This window comes from Ovis canadensis, chromosome 9 (genome assembly GCF_042477335.2).
Source record: "Ovis canadensis isolate MfBH-ARS-UI-01 breed Bighorn chromosome 9, ARS-UI_OviCan_v2, whole genome shotgun sequence".
Lineage (NCBI taxonomy): Eukaryota > Metazoa > Chordata > Mammalia > Artiodactyla > Bovidae > Ovis > Ovis canadensis.
The window spans coordinates 83,002,120-83,024,249 of NC_091253.1; the positions used below are offsets into that span (position 1 = coordinate 83,002,120).

The 22,130-nt window shown below is 40.2% G+C and overlaps 1 protein-coding gene across 2 annotated transcripts in view; it reads left to right on the forward strand.

Annotated features, from left to right (window-relative positions):
- Positions 1-473: 473 nt before the first annotated feature.
- The window catches only part of LRP12 (LDL receptor related protein 12), an 86,686-nt gene continuing 65,029 nt past the window's right edge, over positions 474-22,130 (forward strand). The window contains exon 1 of one of the 2 annotated variants that reach the window (XM_069600396.1): positions 474-959. In XM_069600396.1, coding sequence (XP_069456497.1) covers positions 881-959 — 79 coding nt within the window. In that variant the 5' untranslated portion in view covers positions 474-880. The remainder of the gene's footprint in view (positions 960-22,130) is intronic. The other variant, XM_069600397.1, reaches the window with a different exon arrangement.

The following is a 22,130-nucleotide window of genomic DNA, read 5'->3' on the forward strand; positions in this document are numbered from 1 at the left end:
AGCGTGGGCGTCCGGCCCCAGGTCCCCGGCAGCATCTACAGCGACCCGGCGAGCCGGGTCCCCGCACTAACCTGCACCCACCTACTCCGGGCTTCGCGCCGGTATTAAGTGGAAGTAGGGAGGGGTAGGGAAGAGCAACTCGCAAGTTCCCAGCTTCTGGGACACCCACTCTCCTCGCTCAGGCGGCCACCCTCCGCTTCCCAGCTCGCCCTCACACCACCCCACGGGAAGCTGCCCCGAGGCCTCAGGCGGCGGCGGAGCTCCGAAGCCGGCCCCCTTGCAACTCCTTCCCCCCCGCCGGGAAAACCTGGCGGCCGGCGTTCTCGAGCTCACTCATCGATTGGCGCTGCCTTGCTCCTCCGGCTCCCGTCGCGGGGAACGCGGCCCCGGAGACGGAGAAAGTCCGGCGGGGGCGGAGGGGGCGGGGAGCAAGGCAGGCGGGCCAGGGGATCGCCGATCGCACGGATGGGCGCGGGTGCCGGCTCGCGCTGTCTGGCGGGTGGCGGCGGGCGCCGGCCAGCCTGTGCGGCGTGAGGCGAGGCCGGAGTCGCGCGTCTGCCGCTCGCTCGCCTCGCCTCGCCTCGCTTCGGTGCCGGCTACCCCTGCCCCCGGGAGGGCTGTCCCGCGGAGGCGGAGGGCTCTCGCGCGGACCCCGGGAGGGTGGGGCGGGGGGAGCCGGCGAGCTGCTGAGGAGGGGGCCAGAGGGAGGGAGCGCGCGCGGGCGGCGGCGGCGGCGGCCCGGCCCCTCCCCCTCCCGCCGCCGCGGAGAGCGCAGGGAGCCGCCGGGGGCTCGGCGGCGGCGGCGGCGGCGGCGGCGGCGGCTTCTGGCCCCGGCTCCTCCTCCTCCTCCTTCTCCTCGCTCCCTCCATCTGCCGTGGTTATGGCCCGTCGCTGGAACACAAAAGAGTCTCCGCGGTGGAGGTCTGCGCTGGTCTTGCTTTTCCTCGCCGGGGTGTACGGTATGTGTCCGCGTTTCCGCGCCACCCCCTCAACCCCGCTGACAAAAAAAAAAAAAATGCTGGGGCGACCCGGAGCCCCGAGGCCTCCAGGACAGGGGCTCTCCGAGGAGGCGGCTAGAGACCCCGGCTGCCAGCGGGACAAAAGACCCGGCGAGGGGTGGGTGCAGCGGCAGAGGTGTCCCCCCCGACACGGAGATGCTGTGGGTCGGCTTGTCCGCCTCCAGACCCTCGGGGGTGTTGGAGAGCGGCTTGCGCGTCCCCGGAGCTGGGGGGAGCCCCCCAACCCCTCGAGAAGCTCGAGGGTGGCGAGCAGACTTCCCAATCCGGGCTGGAGGGCCCCGGCGGCCGGCTCCTTGGGAACTCGTCGCCCCTTGCACACTCCACACACGACAAAGATGTACGGTGTGGGGGAGAGAGAAAGGGAGGTCGCCCCCCTCGACCCTCCCGGGCCGAGGAAGTTCTGTCCGCAGCGGAATTCCCACCGCACCGACTCCCCGCCTTCCCCAACTCGCTGGTGAAGCAGCCCGCTATTTTCTTCCCATCCCTGCACCTCGGCGGCCGAGGCTCTGCTGGTCGCCCGGCATGCAAGATCCTACCCCTTACTCTGGAGCAACGTGCGGGAGAAGGCCAGAAAATCGTTTCCAGCCCTCCCTCAGTCTCTCCCTCTTGGGGCGTACTTGTCTGTGCTGACTCCCGGTTCGTTTGTTGTCTCACCCATCATTGTCCGCGAATGTTGTCACTGTGGCTTTATCCCAGTCGGTGGGTTGTTATTACGTATATATGCCTTTGATAACGAGAAGGCTGAGGCTATGAACGAGGACCAAGCTTTATGTATTACACAGGGGTCAGAACAAGAGCTACATGGAATTCACTGGAAAGAACAGTCATTGCTTGATAGACTTTGAGTTCCACTTCTGACTTGACTGTTCTTAGTTCCTTCAGTTAAAAAACACTGAATCGTTGTTTCAGAGAACATCGTTAACCTTTACTTTTGGGAGTTGTGGTTTGATTTCTTCAGAGGGAAATAATTGGAAGTTGCCATTCTTAGGTAAATTTTACTTCTAAAAATTGCCGCAAACGCTTAACTCCACCCATGTAATTTACAAGGGAGCATTATCGCTTTTGAAAGCACTTATCTATAGGATTGAATGTGACCTAACTTTTAAAAACCTGAGAAATTACAGGAAATGAAGAATTTAGTGAACTGAAATGGACCTTTACTGACAACCAAGAAATTGTAGTTTTCCTGTACGGTTCACAATGCATCGCTGCTCCCTGAGCTGATTAATATCTTATTATTTTTATTTGGGGGGAGTTGGTCCACATTTGATGTGGTCATTGCCAATGGTGTGCTTATTTGTGACCAGAAAACCCAGTGCAAAACTTTTGATTGTTAGTTGCATCAAGTGGCTGTGATCCCTACTTGCCTGGTGACTTGTGGGTTTGGGTCTACACCAGAGATCAATAAGCTATTATGTGTTTCTTCTAGCCTGAAGGTGGGTATAGTTCTGTACTAGGTTTGGTGTAATGGTCTAGGAGAGAGAAGAAAGAGAGAGGCATCTTTAGTGTGATTAAGAGCGTCCAGCTTTGTCCTCTACTGTAATCAGAATTGAGTCAGTGTTGTCTGATCAGAATGGATAAACAAACAGGTTCTCTTAGCTCTGCTTTCATTAAAAGCTATGCCATTAGTGTTTGAACTAAAAGTCTTTTGGCCTCTAGGGATAAGAGGCTGTGAACCCCATGATTTTGTCTTGGTGCACAAGAATGACTTTCTAGTAGGTGCTTATCAGATATTTATGTTTGGGGAATTTGTGTTTAGTGAGAACTTGTTAGTAGGCAAAGACTGAAGCTCCTTTTTCCAACAATGTGGCATCAGATTATAAAACTAGGGAGTGATTATGTGAATGGTTGATATACCAAGCTACACAGCAAATTTCAAAGTATAAAGAAAAAGGAGGTAGTGAGCCAGGCGGAACATTAAACTGTGAGCAGAAATTAAAGGAGCCCTTCACTCCTTCATTGCAGTTGGGGAAAATCTCTTTATTGCTGCACTTTTTGTCCTCTTCGGTCTCTTCAGTCCTCTGTGGATTTGTATTAGAAGAAAAAAGCTGGAAGAGTAGTGTGGGAGGGGGTGTGTGTTCATATAATAGTGAGGTTTTGTGTGTCCAATAGTTGTGACAAGTAGTGGATGCATCCTGAGAAGTACCTGTTCTGAGCCTATGGAACAAATACACCCTGTAGTTTATGGAGCTGTCCCTTATCTACATCAAAACATGTGTTTTCCAAAAAGTGGCTTCAAAAATAATGAGAAACCTCTGTTAATGCAACTGAATATTTGGAGTAACGCTTAACTTAGACCCAGTGTGTGTGTGGGAGGGGTGGAATACAGGTGGGTTGGCTATTGGGGCAGTTCCAATACTAGCCCTTCACAGAGTGACTCTTGTCTATTAAAATGTAGTCGTAAATGGCTCCAGGTTGTGCCATGAATCTTTGAAACATTTCAAATCCCTTAAAAAATTATCTGTATTTTGGTGTTTAATCTCTTCACATGACCAGCTTCATGGACCCTGTAACTATTAAATGTGACTGTTTTAGTGGAATAGTGTGACTGTTTTCCTTCCAAGTTACTTTTCTGAATGCCTGCGCCTCATTTGAAACTCTTGATTATGATATGGAATACAGTTAATGTTTTATAGGAGTAGTTGTTCAAAGACCGATAATTATCTTCACGAGCTGCTGTATCTTAACTGCACTGAATGTTCCTGGCAGGGGAAGGTAAAGGTTGACCTCTGCCGTTGGAAGTTTGTAGGAATAAGAACAGTTAGTGAAGGCAGCTGTGAGCTTTGCTGGGCACTGTTGTTCAGTTGCTCAGTCATGTCAGACTCTTTGCAACCCCATGGACTGCAGCATGCCAGGCTTCCCTGTCCTTTACTATCTCCCAGATTTGCTCAAACTCATGTGCATTGAATTGGTGATGCCATCCAACCGTCTAATCCTCTGTCTCCCTCTTCTGCTTTCTATCTTTCCCAGCTTCAGTGTCTTTTCCAGTGAGTCGGCTTTTTACTGTGTTAGGCTGGCTGTAAGGGGGGAAGGTAGTTTCTCCATATCTCACATGGGGACATCTGGCTGTTAGAATGCATGGAGGTTTCCCTGTCTGTCTCCTGGTCAATACAAGCTAACCATAATTTGGTAACTGTGGCGGTTCCATAACTTTTCCTTTTCCATTTCTGTTTGTTTCCCAGATCAATGTTTTCTAATCTTTATTTCCCTCTACTCAAACCTAAAATAAAAATAAAACCATAAAATACCTAAAATATTGCATTTTTTTATTACTCCCAGAACAAAACAAAGTTCATGAAATAATACTTGTTGGTACCACCTGAGATTCTTGCTGATGTTTTCTAGTCTATTCTACCTCCCTTCTGTCCTGCTTCCTTCCTTCATTTACTGGCTTGGACCCACTTAGCGAATACAATTCTTAATTTGTAAAATTCTGCCCTATGTGAAGCCTTAAAATGTAACTTAAAGTGTTTGTTGTATTTGTATATCATTTTACGGTAGCCTTGAAGAGTTGTAGGTGGTTGTTTTCAGTTACTTGCTCCTAGAACTTTTGAGAGCAGTGAGAACTCTTCCTGACCTATACTGACTGACTTGTGACAAAATGTTATCTTTAAGTTGATTTTGAGCTCATTGTAGTCATAAGTTCTTTCTGTACACACTGCTGTTCTAGATGTGGGAACATAACATATCTTGCAGTTTATGTTTAATGGGTGAATCTTTCCCAGTGAATTTTATGAAACTTTCTGCAGCATTTTATAAATTTCCAGTTTAAGGATAGATAAGAAGTTCCAATTTTAGAAAGATTGTAGAAATAACTAGAACATAAGAAAAAAAATCTAAACTGGATTCCAGTTACTTCTAAGAAAGTCAAGCTTGACTACATAAAATGTTGAATAAAACTAAATTAATTGCTTAGTACTGCTTTTGTGTCTCTGATCTGAGGCATTTTTGTATTTGAGGTTTCTTTGTTGTTTATTCTTTTGTCATATCAATGAAATTATAGTTAAAAGAATGAAAGGTAAAAAGGAAATGAAAGGTAAAGATACATTTAATATAGATGAGATTTATGCAGATTTAAATAGAAAATGTTTTATTTTAGAATAAGTTCTAATCCTGTTCGAGCTGCAAGTATTTATAGGTAATGAAGGTTGTTCTACGCTTAGGAGTTGAGGTTGAATTAATGATTTCCAGTTTCTCAGATTACTTTTCCTTCCAGTTTCTTAATTTCTCTTCATTTTCTCCTCACCCCATCCTGTCCTTTGTGACAGGGGTGAGTAAGATGTATCCTACTTATCCCTCATTTTCTAAGGTGCAAGACTAGATCCTACAAATACCAGTTACCAGTCTGTCTGTTTGAATGCGTGTCGTTAGTCTTTTTAAGTAGGTGCAACAGTAGATGTAAATGTAGATAGATAGGTCTGTCTGTCTGTCTGTTTAGTTTCAATACAGAATTAGCTTAGGGAATTCTTCATCTCTAAAGTATAGAAGGAAGGGAAGGAAACTAACGTCCACTAAATTAAGTTCAGATACTGTGCTTGGTCTTCATTCAATGCCCGTTAATCTTCATTAGGTCTCATTTAGATATCCTACAAGGTATTATTTCTTTCTTTTTTTTTTTTTTTTTAAAGTAGAATCTCAGAGAAGTTGTGCCTTGTCTAAGCTCATACTACTAGGAAACAATAGAACCGAGACTAAAGCTTAATCCTGTGTCTCTCTTCACTCACTCATTCATTTAGCAAATATTTCTGGAGTACTTCTTGCAGTATGTAACACACGACAACCTGGTGAACATGGTTTCTGCCCTCATGGAGCTTATAGTCTAGTGAATAACTTGTGTGCTCTTTAACAAAAACAAACAAGGGTCAGAGACAGTGCATAACACACAGAGTAGTGAGAGGAAGGCATCATTGTAGAGGAGAATAGGAGACCTGAGGATAGCTAACCATGTTATGATCGGGATAGGAGAGCTTTGCACAGGGAAACAACCCATAAAGATCCAGACCTGGAAAAGAGCTGATGTGGAAGAGCTGGTGTGTTGCAGGTAAAGAAATAAAACCAGTAGCTGGAACACAGTGGTCGTAAGGGTGATGAGGTGAGTCTAGACTCTCAGGCGGGAGCTCAGGGTGTTGGAAACCAACATAGAGAGTTTGGGCTTGTTTTAAGTGTAACTTATTGACACAGTTTAAGTGACATAATGTGATTTATGTTTTGAAGCAGTCGCCTTTGCCGCTGTGTGAATTGTTGAGAAGTAGGAGAAGGCAATGGCAACCCACTCCAGTACTCTTGGCTGGAAAATCCCATGGACGAGGAACCTGGTAGGCTGCTGTCCATGAGGTCACTAAGAGTCGGACATGACTGAGCGACTTCACTTTCACTTTTCACTTTCATGCGTTGGAGAAGGAAATGGCAACCCACTCCAGTGTTCTTGCCTGGAGAATCCCAGGGACAGGGGAACCTGGTGGGCTGCTGTCTATGGGGTCGCACAGAGTTGGACACGACTGAAGCGACTTAGCAGCAGCAGCAGGCAAGGGCAGAGGTAGGATGATAGGTTTTGGCTGAGAGACACAGGAGCTTGGACTGAGGTGGTAGCGGTGGATAGAAGGAAGAGTATGGATTGCCTTTTGATAGGGAAGAAAGGGGTACTTTCTCTGTTGCCGAAAGAGGGAAGGGATCCTATAGGTTTGGAGGTAGGATGATGGAGAATTAACAGAACATGAGATCATCCGGTGAGAGTGAAGAAAAGAGCTGAGAGGTTGAGGGTCATTTCTGTTTCCATGATTCAGTAAATCAGTGTCAGTGTAGACTCTAGGAAGTTAAATTTCTGTTTTTTAATCTAGAAAAGAGAAGGCTAAAAACATCCAGTGCAAGAAGGTATATTGTGAATAGTTGTGCAACACAGACCCTGGGAGTGGGCTTAGATTAAAGTTAAAAGGGGAGAGGCTTAAGAAGTCTTTTATGGAGAACTCAGTTCTAAGGAGTGTCATTTTTGTTGATGAAGTAAGTACAGAACAAAACTTCCTACAGTGTTTTAAAAGTGTTTCAGGCAGAAAATAAAGGGTACAACAAATGTTAGATTTCAAGGTCTTTTTGCCCAAGTTAAACACTTTCTACTAAGTGATCAATTAAAGATTATTGTTTATCTTAGGAGAGTCAAGAATACATTGGTGGATCAGATAACTTCAGAGTTTTTGCGAAAATAAAATTACCTTTTACCTTCCCTGCCCTAGACTGAATAGTTTATTTACAGAAGATATAACTTTAGAAGGTCCCACAACTTCAAAATAAATGAAACCTACTGAATAGTTTTTTAGTTCTTAAATATTTGATAACTGAGACCAAACAGTTTTCTTCTTCTTGAATATTTGATAACTCATTTCCCTGCTAGTGTTACTTTGGTGAAGACATGAAATTGTTGTGCATTCATGTTTTTACCACTGCATAAAAGTAACTTGATACTTACCTTGAATACACTTCCATTTCAGTTTTTAGAGCTGGGACATGGTGCTAATCTTTTCATGTTAAATGGAGCACAGTAGGATGTGTCATAGTTGGAATGTACCATTCAAATGTAATTATCTGACTTAATTTCATTGATGGTTAAGCTATCTTTTAGGTTTTAGTAAGCTGGAGAAGACATGAATCTTTTTGTCTGGCATATTCTGAAATAGAATTCAGATTCTTGGATTTATTATTGCCTTTTCCAATGACACCAAAACCTTTTACAGAGAGTTAGATTACAGAAGTCCTTTGCAAAAAGATGCCTCATTTAAATCCTCAAAATAACTCTGAAGTGGGTATTATTAGAAGAAACTGAAGCTTTGAGAACAGTGATTTTGCCTAAGGTTCACATCTCTTTACTGCTGTTCTCTTCACATAGAGACCCATTATTGTTTAATCTCCATTATTGTAACAGTCCCAGCTAGTCTTGAGTCTTATCCTGATTCACTCATATCACACAGAGCAGCCACAGAGGGACTCTTCAGAAGTGAGGATATGATTACATAACTTTCTTGCTTAAAACCTACTAGTAGTTCCCTTTTCTTAAAATAGAAGCATCACTAAGCCCTTCAGGATCTAGCAGATTCTCCCTTTCGTGTCTCCTGTCACTTCCTCCACCACGCCCCTCCCCACCACCGTGTTCCTGCTGCGCTACACTGAGCACACACTGAACACGGGTCTGTGTCTCCTGGCCTTTGCATACACTGCTCTTTGCCTGGTTTTATCCGCCTTCCTCCACCACTTTCTTCTCCACGTGAACTACTGCTATCCTTTGGCTTGCTTTTTGATGTTATCCCCTTTGGGAGATCTCTCCTGGTTGCTCCAGACTAGGTGCTCGTTACCTAAGCTTCTCAGATTGTTCTTAATATATGCAAATTTGATATTTTCCTGTTTACTTCTCCCCCTGGAGCAGCGCTGCCTAACAGATGTATCATCTGAGCTTCAAGTGTAAGCCATACACATGGTTTTAAACTTTCTAGCATCAACATTAAAAAAAAAAAGGTGAGATTAATGTTAATAATGTACTTAATAGATCTAAAATATTTTGATGTGTAATTGATATAAAATTATTAATGAGATATTCTGCATTATGTTTTTCGTACTAAGTCTTTACAATCTAGTGTAAATTTTATTCGTATAGTTCATCTCAATTAGATTAACCACATTCAAATGCTTAATAGCCACTTTGAAAACAGTATCCGTTATAAACAAGCCCTGTGATCCATCATTTCTGCTCCTGATACAAACACAATAGATTCCAGGATGTCACGTGCATCAGAAGACATGTTCAAGGATATTCATAGCATCCTTACTTGCTTTAATTCCAGACTAGAAACAGCCCATATGTCCATCAGCAGTAGGAGGGATGAATAAGTTATGGTGTGCAGTATATTCACATAAGGGAAAACTGTACACCAGCAGTTTAAACTTCTGGGACTTGGGGCTCCACAGTTATTTTATTTTTTTACATGGGGTAGGCAGGGGTGATGTCCCTGCTGCCGCTGCTCTTTGCTCCCACTCCCACCTGTTAAGTAAAGTCGCTCAGTTGTGTCTGACTCTTTGTGACCCCACGGACTGTAGCTTACCGGGCTCCTCCATCCATGGGATTTTCCAGGCAAGAGTACTGCAGTGAGTAGGGTGCTATTTCCTTCTCCAGAGGATCTTCTGACCCAGGGATCAAACCCAGATCTCCCACATTGTAGGCAGACGCTTTACTGTCTGCACCACCAGGGATGTCCTCCACTTCCACCTAAGGGCTCCGCAATTACTGAGGGACTCAAAGAATGTTTTTTATATGACAGAAATAGATGTTTTTAAATAATATGATAAATTTGAAAAAGAAACCCCATTACGTGTGACCTTAAGTGGCATACGATTTAAAAATACATAAAATGACAACTAAAATTTCCACCAAAAAAGTTAAATAAGAATGATGTTGCTATACATTTTTGCAAATCACTATAGTGTCTGGCTTAATAGAAGACAGCTGATTTCTCATGTCTGCCTCTGCAGTCAGTCTGTTGTGACATGTTTTGCTTGAGGTATAGGAAGAATAGCTGGTTTCACATAGATAAACTGTGTGAGAAGAATTTTAGTAGCTTTTTCAGATAAATGTGAATATTCTTTGATGCTGCACCAAGACTTGAGAAGTAGTAGCTTTTTAAAGTTTAGTTGCAATGTGGAATCTGAAATCAAATTAGTGAACTCTCTGTATTCTGTTAAACTCTGAAAGGGTCTTGAAAATTTCCGAGAGTCCACTGACTGCACTTTGAGAACAGCTTGCTCTCATTACAAGAACAGATAGAAAAAAACAAAAGTTTTAAAAAGAAGGAAAAGAATCAAACCACTGCTGCAGGTAGGGTCGGTTAATTTCACATGTTGATTAAAAGAAGTTAAACACACGATTATGGCTCCTGTATGATTGCAATGTTAGAAGTTAGACTAATGTAGGAGAGTAGTTGCCTCTTGGAGTGGGGCAGAGGTGGGTAGTGATTGAGATGTGTACCAAGGAAGCTTCTGGGGGGCTGCCTAAATTTATTTCTTGACCTAAGTGGTGGTTTACACAGATGCAGGTTTTTTAGGTCATAACTCATGGAACTATAAACTTGCAATTAGTACATTTTTGTATGTATATTTCCAATAAAAGTAATTAAGTAATATCTTAAAAAAATAGAGTAATGCTATATAATAATATCCATAGATGATTTTCTGGTAAGGTAGATTATCTTTAGTGTTTGCATTTAGTTTTTGTTCTTTTTTGTTTGATTTTCCCTCCATTGTGTTTGATAATTAAAAAGAATTTTGGAACTCTGAAAAATTTCATATATATTCAAAAGTAGAACACTAGTATAATTAACCTGATATACCCAACATCCAGCTTCAGCAAATGATCATTATATGGCCAGTCTTGTTTTATGCTCTCCTCCACCTACTCCCTAAACCCAAATGATTTTGAAGCAGATCCCAAATATCTAGTCTTAATAATATTTCAGTATGTATCTCTAAGATGTGAATGTGAAGTCTCAATAATATTTCAGTATGCATCTCTAAGATGTGGAGGCTTCCAAAAACAAAATTCGGTAAAAATCTTAGGCCCAATACCACTAACTAATTAAAAAGTTCACAATTCCTGTCAGTACATATCTAGCCATATGGTCTTCCCAGGTGGTGCTAGTGATAAAGAACCTGCCTGACAGTTCAGGAGACATAAGAGACTTGGTTCGATTCCTGGGTTGGGAAGATCCCCTGGAGGAGGTGATAGCAACCCACTCCAGTATGCTTGCCTGGAGAATCCTCATGGACAGAGGAGCCTAGCAGGATACAGTCCATAGAATCACAAAGAGTCGGACACGACTGAAGCAATTGAGCATGCACACACATATCTAGCCATATATATTTATTGCTCTAGTTGTAATAAACATGAAGTTTCAGAAACTGTTTGAATCAGGATCCAGATAAGGTCCTTACTCTGTGGTTGAGATCTGTTCAGTCTTTAGTGTTAATAGTTCCCACCCCCTACCCTTTTTTTTTTTTTCCAAAATGTTAAGTGTGATGTTTGCTATAGGTTTTTGATCAACTCTGAATCAAATTGAAGCTACTACATGAGTTCCTATATGAAATAAGTTTCTGGGAATAGACATTTGATTTTGACACTTAAGAGTTATTACTTCTGAAATGATCATAAGTCATTTATGAGGGCCAGAAATTGTACCTAACATAATACAGGACAGTACTTGTTGAATAAATGAATTTGTTTATCCATGAATGGAGTAAATTACATTCATGTGAACTACTGAGGTTCAGGTAGTTCAGCGTTGAACTCCTTTTGCATTTATGAGATAGACCAGGACAAGTTGGTAATGATAGATTATCTTTTAATCTGCTGGAATACATTCACTAATTTTTGAAGGCTTTGTGTTTGTATCTATGATGTCAGTTTAAGTTACTGCAAACTTTCTAACTCCCTCCACCCCTTTTCTTTCTCTTGTAAGCTGACTTTCTCTCTCCTCTGGTCATTTTTTCATTTTTTCACATCTGTTAATCTATTCTTCTAGATCCACTTATAACAGATTACACCTTTTAAAACTGATTTCAGCTGTCAGGGACAGTGTAGTGTTTCAGTTGCAATTAGGGAGGAAGAGGAAGAGTTTAGGACCTGTATAGCTACAGTTACAATAAGAAAGCAAAAATGAACAACCATGTTCTGTTGACAAGAGAAATGTTTTCATTCCTAGTGCAGATAGACTTTTGTTTCACTAAGCAAGATAATAGAGATGAGCCTGTGAGAGGTCAGCCTCTTCTTAGGAATGAGCCTTATGACCAAAGAAGCAAGTAAGATACTTTGGTGGAGGTGGACTGGTTCCACAAGAAGAATTCCACCGGAAGGTGGGGTCTGTGGAATAAAATGGAGATGCTGAATGAAGACTGAGTTCAAGTCCAGGGATAGGACCACTGTGTTCTGCCAGAGGGGCACTTCTAGTCTGCGGGGGATGATTATACTTTAAGACCAGACTTATTTGCTCAAAAGGTAACAGCCATAGAATTAACCAAAATGTGGCCCCAGAACTGTGTAAGCCATGGCCTTGTGGTGTCCCGCACACGATTACTTGTATGTAAGAGTATCCACGCTGGTACCGAGGGTGGAATGAGAGCCTCCAGTTTGTGCTGCTCTAGTAGAATCACTGCACAGACTTTAGGTTCTAAGGTCAGTGAGTAAGGCTAAAGTGCAGGTCTTCAAAAACTCCCTGAAATCATCTTCAGGCATAGCATACATGTTTTACAATATTCAGTGCTCAATAGCATACTTCCCTTAAGTCCAGACATCCAGTTTTCTCTCTGGCACTGGTACAGAAGTTTTTTGAGCACCAGATGAAATGGTTGTATTTAGAGGCCATGTGAAAAATGTGAGTGAGTGTAGGTAAAATTGCATAAATTCAGTCTGAAGAGGATTCAGCTCCACATTACTTTTCCCACTGCGTTACAACAAAAAACTGAGTGCTTAATTTGATTGAAGTATGTGGATGTGTTACAGAGAATTCAAATTAAGATACATAATTTATTTCCCACTTTTTATTTATTTTGTTTATTTTTTAAAAACATTATTCTTTTGTTTCCCTGACCTAAGTAGGGGTCTAGCTACAACAGAATTTAAAATAATAGAAGTTATGGTTTTTTTATAAGTTCTTTTTAGAACTGTACTCTGCAATTATAAGGGCATGGTACTTCTGGAGAATATATATTTTCAATTCCTACCTATTTGAGTCAATTTTGTTAAAAATACTAGGTCATATTTTCCTGCTGCTGCTACTGCTGCTAAGTCGCTTCAGTCATGTCCGACTCTGCGACCCCATAGACGGCAGCCCATCAGGCTCCCCCATCCCTGGGATTCTCCAGGCAAGCACACTGGAGTGGGTTGCCATTTCCTTCTCCAGTGCATGAAAGTAAAGAGTGAAAGTGAAGTCGCTCAGTCGTGTCCGACTCTTAGCTACCCCATGGACTGCAGCCAACGAGGCTCCTCCGTCCATGGGATTTTCCAGGCAAGAGTACTGGAGTGGGGTGCCACTGCCTAGAATATTATAATTTCAACTCTATTTCCATGTTTGCTTTAAAGTTATAAGTAATATGCTCTCAAAAATATTTTCTGTGTGTGTCCTGGCTTTCTTTTTTGTCCCTTAGTTTTTTATCTTGGTCTTTTTATTCTGGAATTTAAAGATTCTTCAATTTAGTCTTCTCAGTTTTAACTTTCTACAGTATAGTTGTTTATAATATAGAAATGTCTAATTCCTCAGCTTAGTCTTAAAAGTTATAATTGTCTGTCATACATATGTAAAATAGTTGCCTTTACAAATCATCTTTCCTGTTTATAATATGATGATTGTTTTTCAGTTAGCTGTGAAACTGGTTTTTGCCTTTTCCCCTCTCCCACAGACGGTAGACTTTCTACTGTCTACCTTTCCCCTTCTCCTACTTGCACCCCTGCTCCTGAGAAGATGGTAAGAACTGTATGTAGGTCCTTTTCTTAGAAACTAATCCACATATGCACATTCATAGAAAACGGCATATGTGATGCTATGAGATTCCAGAACTCCTTAAAGCTTGTTCATGACCCCCAATAGCGTTGTTCTTGAACCAGCTGCATTGGTACCATCTAAGAAGCTTGTTATAAATGCAGAATCTCAGGCCCTGCCCTAGATGCTGAATTAGACTCCATTTTAACAAGATCCCCAGGTGATTTCTTTCATATTCAGGTTTGAGAAGCACTGTTGCAGGAGATTAGAGACTTCTGTAGTGTTGTGTTGTGATCTATATTGATGGTTCTATTCTTTATATCTGTCTCCTTGGAAATACACGGCATGCACACACACACATATGTATCTAGATTCCACTTACGAGAGATATCATATGGTATTTGTCTTTGACCTCTTTCACTTAACATAATGCCGCCCATGTTTCATTAACGGCAAGATTTCATTTTTTCTTGCTGAATAATATTCTGTCATATATATCACAATTTCTTTATCCATTTATTTATTGATAGATACTTAGATGTTTCCATAGCTTGAATATTGTAGATGCTACAGTGAACATAGTAGTTCATATATATTTTAGAGTTAGTGTTTTCACTTTTTTCAGATAAATACCCAGAAATGGAATTGAATAGATCATGTGATAGTTCTAATTTTAACTTTTTGAGGAACCTCCATACTGTTTTCCATGATGTGCACTAAATTACATTTCTGCCAACACCACACTAGAGATTCCTTTCTCCACTTTCTCACCTACATGTGTTATTTCTAGTCTTTTTGATAATAATAATGCTGATGGGTATGAGGTATATCTCAGTGTGGCTTTTTATTTGCATTTCTCTGATGATTAATGAGGTTAAGTTATCTTGTCATGTACCTGTTGGCCATCTGTATAAAATATCTACTCAAATTCTCTGCCCATTTTGTAATCTGAGTGTTTGGAGTTTTTGTTGTTGTTGTTGAGTTGTTTGAGCTTTTTATATATTTTGGATATTGGCACCTTATCAAATATGTGATTTGCAAGTATTTTCTCCCATTCAGTAGGTTCCTTTTTCATTTTATTGATGGTTTCCTTTGCTCTGCAGAAGCTTTTCATTTGATATAGTCCTACTTCTTTATTTTTGCTTTTGTTACTTTTCCTTTTGGTGCCAGATTTTTAAAAAATTGTCACCGAGATGTATCAAGGAGCTTAGTGCCTGTATTTTCTTCTAGGAGTTTTATGGTTTCAGGTCTTAATGTTCAGATTTTTAATTCATTTTGAATTAATTTTTGCATACAGTGTAAGGATAGAGGTCCATCTTCATTTTTTTTGCATGTGGCTGTTCAGTTTTCCCAACACCTTGATTGAAGAGACGGTCCTTTTCCCATTGTATATTCTTGGCTCTTTTGTTGTAAATTAATTGATTGTACATGGATGGGTTTATCTCTGGACTCTATTTCATCCCATTGATCCATGTGTCTGTTTTAATTACTATAGCTTTGTCATATAGTTTGAAATCAGGGAATGTGATGCCTCCAGCTTTGCTCTTCTATCTGAAAATTACTTTAGAGTTTTCTTTTTCTTTTTTCTTTTAGATATTGTGTCTGGCATGTCATCAGAAGTACTTTAAAAAGAATTGTACCTTGATTAACTAAATCGTACATCGCTAATTAAAGTAGGAATATGTTGAAAAAGTCACAAAACAATACAATATTTGAATAGCAAGCTCTGCTATATGAACTAGTGGGAGACAAGGAGGGAAAGATTTATAAACTCGCTCTGTGTTTATAACAATGGCAAACATATAGCAGTTACTGCATACCAGGCAATATTCTAATCACTGTGTTTGTATATGTATGCACATACACTCACTCACTTCTCATAACAACCCTGACAGCTTAGATGCTATTATTATTTGCATTTCACAAATAAGGAGCCAGAGACACAGAGAAGTATTTCAGCAAGATCACCTAATTAATAAGTAGAAGAGCTTGGATTTGAACCCAGATAGTATGGCTCAAGAGTTGGTGCTCTTAACCTTTACAGTGTGCAGCTGCTTTGTAGTTCTACTCTGGAGACTTCCCTAAACTCAATGCAGTTTATATACAAACTGATTAATTCCTGATATATTTGCTTTTTTAAATTTATTACTAGAACTTGTCTGTTTGTGATGCTTATAGATGAGCCACAGATGCCAGATCATTAATGTTTTCTGAATTAATTTAGGTTTGCTATTAATTGAGATCTCTAAATGGCAAGATGTTGGATTATTGGATTTTATGCCGCATACCCTCAAGGTTTGTTGTGAGCATATTAAATAACTTACGCAAATACTTCTATATACAATATTAATTTTATTTCTTCCTCAGTAGATGGACAAGAGGTAATTTATAGAAATGGTAATTGGATGGCTATTAAAATTAGAAACAAAAATTAATTTCACAGGGAAGTACAAATAAATACCACATGCTAATTTAGTAAATATGTAAAAGTCAGAGTGTTCTGTTAAGTGTTCAAAATGTTCAATACATAAGTGTTCAAGTATTCAAGACATAAAAATCAAAATGTGGTTAGGATGCAAGGAAATGAGCATTCATACTTGACTAGCAGAAATGGTATCTCTGGCTGATGAGTTTATTAGTATTACTTGACATATATCATGGGCTTTTCCATATCACTTTTCTTCATAAACTATTTCTCTAATGTTGAATGTTAGATTGTTTATAGTTTTTTTCACATTTATAAATACTGTAATTGACATGCTTTAAATTTATCTAAATTTTGAAATTATTTTCTTAATGGTTAAGCCATAAAAGTAGAATTATTGGGTCAAAGATTGTAGTATTTTCAAAGTTCTCATTAAAATAGTACCTGATTGTTACTGAGTTTTCATCATATGCAAACCATGGCTGAACCATGGCTGAGCACTGAAGAATTGATGCTTTTGAACCGTGGTGTTGGAGAGGACTCTTGAGAGACCCTTGGACTGCAAGGAGATCCAACCAGTCTGTCCTAAAGGAATCAGTCCTGAATATTCTTTGGAAGAACTGATGTTGAAGCTGAAACTCCAATACTTTGGCCACCTGTTGCGAAGAGCTGACTCATTGAAAAGACCCTGATGCTGGGAAAGATTGAAGGCAGGAGGAGAAGGGGACGACAGAGGATGAGACGGTTGGATGGCATCACCAACTCAACAGGCATGAGTTTAAGTAAACTCCGGGAGTTGGTGATGGACAGGAAGGCCTGGTGTGCTGCAGGCTATGGGGTCACAGAATAAGACATGACTGAGCGTCTGAACTGACTGACTGACTGAAGCATGGCTTTTAATGCCGTAGATGTAAAATTATTTAATCTTTATACTAATACTATAAGATGGACTCTATTTTAACTCCGTTTTATAGAAAACTCAGCCATAGAGGAATTAAATAATTTCTTAAAATCACACAATTAGAGGTAGGGTTTGTTTCCCAGAAAGAGTATACTACTTTAAGCTTCTGCCCCTGAATTCAAGATTATATTTTTTTATTATCAGTGAAACGTTGTAATAACAGCACAGTAGCATTGATCACAACTAGAACTCTATCATGGTAAATACCATTCCTAACTGAAAGGATCCAGGGATTATGGAAGAGTGGCTGATTTCATTCTGGGGCAGAAAATGCCAGGAGATAAGCCTGGGACATTCTGTATATCAAAAAAGCAAGAAAACTCTCAAAGACTAGTTAGTGGTTTATGCCAAAAGGACACAGGGACCAATGTAAAGAGACTCCCATTGACCAAAGATGAGAGAACTTAAGTACCAAAAAGAGGAATAAAGACAGCTAATCAAATATAGAAAACTCGATGGTTCATAACAACAGACTCGTAATAAGACACACACCAGTACAAGTTACCAGATTCCAGAGGTAACAAATAGGGCATTAACTCCATACTCTGAAAATAAGCCATTATAAGCAAAGAATTAAGCTTTCGTCCTCCCTTTTTCTCTGTATGAACTGTGTTTCAGGGTAAGCGAATAACATTCGTTGAGGGAAAGTTCTTTATAAAAATTTAGCTAATGAATGTATAAAGAATGGCAGGATTGGAAAATCATTTTCCATTCTAATGAAATAATATATTCAGGCTGTGATCATCAGTAAATGAAACTATTAGACAAACGTCATGTGGGAACCTTACAGTGGAAGCATCAGGCTGCCCTACCTGGACCTGTCGATTAATCTCAGACTGATGAGAAGTCTGCAGGCAGACAGTATGCTGCAGGGGTACGTATAAAGCAAACAGCACCCTCTCTGAAGGAGAATTCCAGCCAAAAATGTTGAACCTGCGTGAAATCAGGCTTCTGCAACAGGGGTTAGCAAATTATGGCCGTTGAGCCGAATCCAGCCCACTGCGTGTTTTTTGTTTTTGTTTTTTCATAATGTCTTATTGAAATACAGCCTCTCTGATGCATGTAAGTCTCATCTCTGGCTCTTTCATGCTGTAGTGATAGAGCTGAGTAGTTGTGACCGAGACTGTATGGCCGCAGAGCCTAAAAATGTTTGTTATCTCACCTTCCTTACAGAAAAATTTGTCTGGCCCTTGAGGTAGATGAACAAAGTTAAGTGACACCAAAAGGAAGTGACACCACAGAATATGAGCCTGTAGCAGGACAACTGATCCAGTTTCTGTAACAAGTCAGTGGCATGGAAAGTAAGGGAGTATCACTGTGGGCTAAGAGACTGAAACACACTCACAAATGAAATGTGGAGATGTTTGGATCCTGCTCGAAATAAGCCAGCAGTAAGAATACATTTATGAGACAGCCAGGGAAACCTGATAATGACCTGGCTGTGTTCGGTGATACCAAGAATAATTATTAATTTTGTTAAAATAAGTGCATGGTAGTTGGTAAGAGACTGTTTATATTTTTAGAAATGCATATTGATGTATATAGAAGTGAAATGATATATGGAATATATTTTAACATACTTCCCAAAAAGAAGAAAGGAAGTACCAAAAGCAGACTCAAACTCAAGACTCTTTGATACCAAGACTCATACACTTTTTACCATATCATCATGCTGTAATATACTTTCTATAATTGATTTTAGTATATGGTCTTCTGGGTTGCTTTTAACAACTACTGACCTGTCTTTTTCTAAATTCCCTCATCTCTTGGAATCCTTGGCAATATAAGTGCAAGTTGATTTTCTCCTATTCCATTGTATCTATAGACATCAGTAACCAAGGAACAAGAATAGATATATTTATATTGCATAATTGTTTAAAGATATGTGAAAAGAATAATCTTCCAATTCATATGGGATACTTCTATGGGAAAATGCCTAGTTGACAGGATAAACTGCAAGTTACTATTTTAAGATTCTGTGAAAGAATAGGTAAGTTATGAGATGAGCTCTGGTAGATGTGGGTGAGAAGCTAGCCACTTGCTCAGAGGGAAAAAGAGAATTCTTTAAATATATCTATTAGATTGATGGTCTCTAAGCTGTTAAGAACTCAGGAGTCATTGGAGATCAAAAATGGTAAAAGCATCATGCTTTTGACTTGATGTCCTCTCTTGCTGACCTGCAAGTTGCTAATGCTAATAGAGTCCCTTACAATCTAAAGACAGAAGCTGCTCAAGAGCTTTGCGTAGTCATTTGCTAATATTTTCCATTTTGAAGTACAGTTATAAGAAATAGCTTTCTAAAGCCTGTTGTCCAAGTAGACAGTTACATCCAAAATCTCTCTTTCCCTTCCTCTCTTTCTAACTTCATTCACTAATGGAAAAAAATGCCTGTCTTCTGCTATATTTCTTCATCCTTTTCCTTCTTTACTCTTACTCTCTGAGCAAACTACAACATGAAAACCAAATGGCTATTTGTACAAGGGGTGTTCCATGCTTAATTTCAAAATCTGGAGTTTTGATTCTTTAAATGAACAGCTACTGAAATTTCACTCTGTCAGAAACTAAGAGATAGGTTTTGGGAAATAGGAAGGCAGGGAGAAAGAGAATGAAAAAGAAAAAGAAGAAAGGAGGGATAAGACTTTCTTTGCCTCAGGACACTCAAAATTTTGGGTGTAAGATGTGCTCATAGTTCAACATCAAGATGATGTCCTGTGAAAACATCAAGAAGGACTCCTAGCTCACCTGAGGTGGATGGAGTTCTGTTTGCAGAATGGAGTTGAAGGAGTCCATAATAGCTTTGGAAAAGGCGTGTCTGATATGAATCTTCAGTGAAACTGTTGATGTGTGCTGGTAGCAGTGTGCTGGACTGTTGGAGACAGAGACTGTATCATGTTCAAAAACATCAGTTTCCAAACCTATATATTTAAGCTGTGTCAAAACCAGAATTTATATGTATGAAGTAAAAGCAGACCAAGAGTATTAAAAGTTAAGGGTGAAGAGATACAGAAAAGCCAGATGATAGTGGGCCTCAGAGGCTGCTTAATACATACAAGGAGTTGAACCAGTTACAGATTTATAAGCTGAAGATGCATGTTAGATATGCCTTTTCCAAAGATCTCTAGTAGCACTATGAAGAATGGATCAGAGGCTGCAAGACCAGAAGTACAAAGCTTGCAAGCTAATTCATTTATTCATACATTCAGCAAATATTTATCAAATGTCTGCTGTGAGCTAGGCATCATTCTGCACTTCTGTCCTTGTGGAGCTAAGATTTAATGCAGTGAAACTAGAAAGACACAAAGTGAAGAAATCATTGACACAAAGGAAGGACTCATGAGAACTGACTGTATAGGGCAAAGGGAAAGACAGATTTGGTGAAGAAGAAATTTGGACTTACTTCCAGGTTTCTCTCTGGACAAGTGGGAGATGTTGTCATTCACCCAGGTAAGGAATACCAGAGAAGAAGATTGAAGGCAGATAAAAAAGAGTTCCATCTCAGACATAGTGAGTTTGAGATAGCTAGGTAATATTAAGGTAGTACTGAATTCCTGTTTAGTGGGAAGTTAAAAGACAACTTTTAGGATGGAAATAATAATAGCAGCTCCTTCATAGGGTGGTTATGAAGATTAAATGTGCTGAAGCATGGAAATTGCTTAGACCATCATCTGGCACATATTCCAAGCTCATTAGTTGCTGTTGTTTTTATTTTAAGAGTAAGGGCTTTGAGCTAGACAAATCTGCCTAAATCCTGGCAGTGCCACTAACCAGTTGTGTGGCTTTGAGCAAGTCTTTTAACTTCTTTTGAATCTAAATTTCTCTGCATGTAACATGGCATAGTATCTATTTTACATCGATGCTGTAAAGATCAGTAATAGTATATGAAAAGCAACAACCACAGTGACTGGCAGTAAGTGTCCAGTGAATGTTGGGGGAGGTTGGTGTCAAGAATTTGCACCTCAAGAAAATGATTCTTATTATGGGTAAAATTTTGAAAGATAGCAATGTGGAAGACTCAGACCTTTAAATGTATATGCTGAAGAATTTTCTAGAAAAGGAGAGGATACTGTGTCAAAAGATCTCTGAGAGATTGGGGAGATAGTTTACTAAGAGTATTTATTGGTCAAGGAAGTTGTTTGACGGCTCAGAGAGAATAAAGGACTAATGTAGTTTTTGAGCGAATGCTTTTTTATAAAGTTATACTTCAGTAATAAATATCCAGTTGAAATGAAACCATGACTATATCGTGACATAATTCCTTGTGATTACATGATTTTCTCCAATATCAGGAAACTGGGTCCAGTGCTGATGTTTTTGAGGATTGTGTTTAATAGGTAGATCTTTTGTAATCTTTGCCACCTGAGTTTCAGACATGCACTGAGGGTAAAAACTTAGCAGGTTCAGGAGCAAATGATGGGTATGGAAGCTCCATTAGTGTAGACTGTTTCAAAGAGTTTTTGATTGAGAAAGTAAAGACCAGGATAGGAAAGAAGAAACAAGAAGATGTACTGGCAAAAGAGTTTTTCTTTTATGGATAAGAAAGGCCTGAATAAAGAAAGAGGAAACAAATGAACCAGCAAGCAGGATCTTAAGGGGAAGGAAAGAAATGGGGCTAATGAGATTGCAGGATCCACTATCTGCTTTTAGGCTAACTGTTCGTTTGGGTTCTTTGGATCCCAGGATAGAGCCTCTGATAAACTTGAGAACAATCTTCCCTCCCAGTGAAATGTTCTCTGGCTTTAGACATTGCTAAAAGGAGAAACAAATCACCTGCCATCTCATCCTTTATAGATAATTGTTCTTTAGTCACCAAATCATGTCTGACTCTGCAACCCAATGGGTTGTAGCCCACTAGGCTCCTGTGTCGCGAGATTTCCCAGATAGGAATACTGGAGTGGGTTGCCATTTCCTCCTCCAGGGGATCTTCCTGACCCAGGTGTTGAACCCATGTCTTCTGCATTGGCAGGCGGATTCTTTACCACTGAGCCACCAGGGAGGTCCCTCATAAATAATAAAGGTAAGAAAAAGAACAGTGTGGTCATTTGATTTGGAAAAACAAAAAAAATAGCTGGTGAATGTCAAGAAAAACCTAAGTCTACAAATAGTATCCCCAATGATTTTAACAATTTAGTGATTTCTTTTAAATGTTGTTAAAAGTATACTTTAAAAATTTAAATGGTTACTGGTTTTAAAATTCTGCTTCCTGTATAATTCTCCTTTAA